This window comes from Lynx rufus, unplaced genomic scaffold (assembly GCF_022079265.1).
Source record: "Lynx rufus isolate CCGP_SWC_20201006 ecotype Redwood Valley unplaced genomic scaffold, mLynRuf1.p SCAF_6, whole genome shotgun sequence".
Taxonomy (NCBI): Eukaryota; Metazoa; Chordata; class Mammalia; order Carnivora; family Felidae; genus Lynx; species Lynx rufus.
Window position 1 is genome coordinate 79,706,697 of NW_025814878.1, and position 4,461 is coordinate 79,711,157.

Here is a 4,461-nt window from a genome sequence, read left to right on the forward strand (position 1 = left end):
CAGGGGCGGGGGAGGAGCCAGCCCCGGGCGGACAGGCGACTAGCGGTGGAAGTGGCTCAAGGGGGTTGTCCCGGACCTTCGAGAGGACCAGGCTAAAGCCTGGAGGTTTACTGCCGAGGGAAGGCATACTCCAATGTCTACATCACCTTTACAATTTAAACCAGGAACGGCAGAAGGAATATTCCGCACATCCCGGCCCGGCCGCCTTCTGGCCGCCCCACCCCCCAGCTGGAGCCGAAAGTAATTCATACAAAGGAGGACTCGCCTCAGCCTTGGGGAATCCCAGGGACCGTCGTTAAACTCTCGATAACCTAGAACCGAAGGCTCGCTCGACCCCACCTCCCCACCCACTCGCTCTTGTCATCATTTGGGTCAAAAGGAGCATGCGCGAGGCGAAGTGTGCTCTTCAGTGGGATGAGCGCACATCGCCCACGGTCCCCGAGAAGTAGGGGGGAAGGGACGGCGATTGAACGGGTGCCTGGTAGAGTTGGCGCGGGGTAAACTGGGAAAGTGGTGTCGTGTGCTGGCTCCGCCCTCTTCCCCGAGGGTGGGGGAGGATCGTATATAAGTGCCGTAGCCGCCTTGAACGTTCTTTTTCGCAACGGGTTTGCCGCCAGAACACAGGTGAGTACCGGGTGTGGTTTCCGCGGGCCTGGCCTCTTGGAGCCGGCTGCGGCCCTCGCGTGCCTGTTATAACTGCCGCGCCATCCAGGCACTTTACGAGGTTCTTGACCCCGGATTTCGGGTTGTGAGTGGGTGGGAAGGTTCGCGGCCTTGCGTTTGTTCAGGATTCCCCCCCCCCCCACCTTCGCCTCGTGCTTGGGTTGAGGCCTGGCTTGGGCGCTGTGGCCGTCGCGTGCGAATTCCCCGCACCTTCTCGCCTGCCTTGTCACAATCTTTTTAAGTCTCGAGCAAATTAACCGGTCCAGAAAAAGCTGCTATGCTTGTCCGCGTCAAGATAGTTTCGCGGAGGTTGGTCAGGATCTCAGCAGGGTGGGCTTTTTCGCGGTCGTCGTGTTTTTGGGGTTGTGGGGCCGCCGCGAGGCGCGGAGGGCGGTGGCGAGGCCGGCTCGTCCCGGCGCACATGTCCGGCGAGGCGGGGCCCACAAGCGGTGGCCACCGAGTCGGGCGCGGGAGGGCACCGTGGAGTGGGACGGGCGGCTCTGGGGGCCAGCCTCGTGCCGTCCACCTCGGCCGGCCAGGCCGGCCCGCTCGGCACCAGTTGCGTGCGCGGAAAGATGGCCGCTCTCCGGCCCTGCTGCAGGGAGCTCAAAATGGAGGACGCGGCGGCCCGGGAGAGCGGGCGGGTGAGTCACCCACACAAAGGAAAAGGGCCTTTCCCTCTCCGGCCGCCGCTTCCTGTGACCCTACGGTGTACCCGGCGCCGTCTTGGCACCTCGATTTCTTCTCAACGACTTGGAAGCAGGCCTTCCTCGAGGGGGAGGGGATTTTGTGCGGTGGAGTTAACCCCACGCTTGGTGGGTGGAGACTAGAGTTGGGCCAGCCTGGCACTGGTTGTAATTCTCCTTGGAATTTGCCCTTTAAGAGTTTGGATCGTGGCTTATTCTCAAGTCTTTGGGACAGTAGTTTTAAGGGTATTTTTCTTCCAATTTAGGTGTCGTGAAAACCACCGCTAAACCTAAACCAAAATGGGAAAGGAAAAGACTCATATCAACATCGTCGTCATTGGACACGTAGATTCGGGCAAGTCTACCACTACTGGTCATCTGATCTACAAATGTGGTGGGATCGACAAAAGAACTATCGAAAAATTTGAGAAGGAGGCTGCTGAGGTAGGTGCAGCAACATAATGAGGAAGGTAGTTGGAAGTAAGTTGGTTAGCAGGTGTTAGGTGGTAACTCAAAACTAGTCAGTAGTGGGTCTGAATGTCCTACTTAAAGGTGGAATAAACTAGTGTTTGCTGTTAAACTTCTTACGTATGTTAATGTGAGTCATCTAACAGTTGTTGAACTGAAACTTCACGTTTCTGCTGAAGTGGGAGTAAGGGATTTCCAAGTTGAAGATGGATGTTTTAGTTCCCAAGTAACCCATTTTCAATTCTTACAGATGGGAAAGGGCTCCTTCAAGTATGCCTGGGTCTTGGATAAACTGAAAGCTGAACGTGAACGTGGTATCACCATTGATATCTCCCTGTGGAAATTCGAGACCAGCAAGTACTATGTGACCATCATTGATGCCCCAGGACACAGAGACTTTATCAAAAATATGATTACGGGCACATCTCAGGTTGGTATGATTAATAGTAACTTGAAAATAATGAGATTTGCCTTGTGCAATGGAAAAAGGGGGAGTTCATCCTTTTGAAGAAGCTGTAACCGGATATGGTCTTGTTTTCTTTTCAAAGGCTGACTGTGCTGTCCTGATCGTTGCTGCTGGTGTTGGCGAATTTGAAGCAGGTATCTCCAAGAATGGGCAGACCCGTGAGCATGCCCTTCTGGCTTACACACTGGGTGTAAAACAACTTATTGTTGGTGTTAACAAAATGGATTCCACTGAGCCACCCTACAGCCAGAAGAGATACGAGGAAATCGTTAAGGAAGTCAGCACCTACATTAAGAAAATTGGCTACAACCCCGACACCGTAGCATTTGTGCCAATTTCTGGTTGGAATGGTGACAACATGCTGGAGCCAAGTGCTAATGTAAGTGACTTTCAAGACTTGGAGGAAGTGATGGAAGGGGACAGATGTTGAGACTAATTGACAACCATTTGGGGGATGCTAATTGACAATCTTGTTTTAGATGCCTTGGTTCAAGGGATGGAAAGTCACCCGTAAAGATGGCAATGCCAGTGGAACCACACTGCTTGAAGCTCTGGATTGCATTCTGCCACCTACTCGTCCAACTGACAAGCCCTTGCGTCTGCCCCTCCAGGATGTCTACAAAATTGGTGGTAAGTTGAACATCACTATCAGGACATAACTTGTGCTGGTTGCTGCACTTTTTTCATGTAAGGTATTTGACACCATGCTGTAAATATTTCAGGTATTGGTACTGTCCCTGTGGGTCGAGTGGAGACCGGTGTTCTTAAGCCAGGCATGGTGGTCACTTTTGCTCCAGTCAATGTTACAACTGAAGTAAAGTCTGTTGAAATGCACCATGAAGCTTTGAGTGAGGCTCTACCTGGGGACAACGTGGGCTTCAATGTCAAGAACGTATCTGTCAAAGATGTTCGTCGTGGCAATGTGGCTGGTGATAGCAAAAATGACCCACCAATGGAAGCAGCTGGCTTCACAGCTCAGGTAACACTGGAAAGTGGCAATGTTCTCACTTAACTGCCAGACTTGGTGTTTTGAGGCTCATTAAGTGCAACTCTTTTTCAGGTGATTATCCTGAACCATCCAGGCCAAATCAGTGCCGGATATGCACCTGTGCTGGACTGTCACACAGCTCACATCGCCTGCAAGTTTGCTGAGCTGAAGGAGAAGATTGATCGTCGTTCTGGAAAAAAGCTGGAAGATGGTCCCAAGTTCTTAAAATCTGGTGATGCTGCCATCGTTGATATGGTTCCTGGCAAGCCCATGTGTGTTGAGAGCTTCTCTGACTATCCTCCTCTGGGTAAGGATAACTTGAGTGTAATTAGAAACTTTACTGAAGATGGGAAATAACCAGAACAAAGTTTCTGATGACAATCTAAAATTTGTTTTAATAGGCCGTTTTGCTGTTCGTGACATGAGACAGACGGTTGCTGTGGGTGTCATCAAAGCAGTGGACAAGAAGGCAGCTGGAGCTGGCAAGGTCACCAAGTCTGCCCAGAAAGCTCAGAAGGCTAAATGAATATTATCCCCAATACCTGCCACCCCAGTCTTAATCAGTGGTGGAAGAACGGTCTCAGAACTGTTGGTGTCAATTGGCCATTTAAGTTTAATAGTAAAAGACTGGTTAATGATAACAATGCATCGTAAAACCTTCAGAAGGAAAGGAGAATGTTTTGTGGACCATTTGTTTTTTTTGTGTGTGGCAGTTTTAAGTTATTAGTTTTTAAAATCAGTACTTTTTAATGGAAACAACTTTGACCAAAAATCTGTCACAGAATTTTGAGACCCATTAAAACAAAAGTTTAATGAGAAACCCGTGTCTTCTTTTGGTCAACACTATAAGCTTGTACTATTCAGGTAAAAAGATTAAGAGTTGCCCATAACCTATTCCTGGTGTTAACATCTGGTGAAACTGAGAATTGGGTTAAGGGTTTTTCCCCCCTGGGCTGGGAAACATTTTTACCACCTCAGGGAAAAACAAGTACATAGAGGTACGGGAAAAGGGGATCTGCAACACAGTTTAGAACAGTAACACCATTAAGGTAGGTTATAAAAAGTTAAATTTTGTAAATCAAAGTCAACGTGTAAAATTTATATACTATCATTATTGAGTAGACTTGATACATTGTCACAATTGAGTTTCCCACTTACTGGAATGCTTTGTCACATTTATAAATCTTGTA

At 49.3% G+C, this 4,461-nt stretch overlaps 1 protein-coding gene across 1 annotated transcript; it reads left to right on the plus strand.

Annotated features, from left to right (window-relative positions):
• The first annotated feature begins 571 nt into the window (after positions 1–571).
• Positions 572–4,091, plus strand: EEF1A1 (eukaryotic translation elongation factor 1 alpha 1). Its single transcript, XM_047101797.1, has 8 exons — positions 572–624; positions 1,616–1,793; positions 2,068–2,247; positions 2,366–2,662; positions 2,763–2,913; positions 3,006–3,262; positions 3,344–3,578; positions 3,673–4,091. The coding sequence occupies exons 2-8, from the start codon at positions 1,650–1,652 to the stop codon at positions 3,795–3,797; spliced, it is 1,389 nt and encodes a 462-aa protein (XP_046957753.1). The 5' UTR covers positions 572–624; positions 1,616–1,649; the 3' UTR covers positions 3,798–4,091.
• The last annotated feature ends 370 nt before the right edge of the window (positions 4,092–4,461 follow it).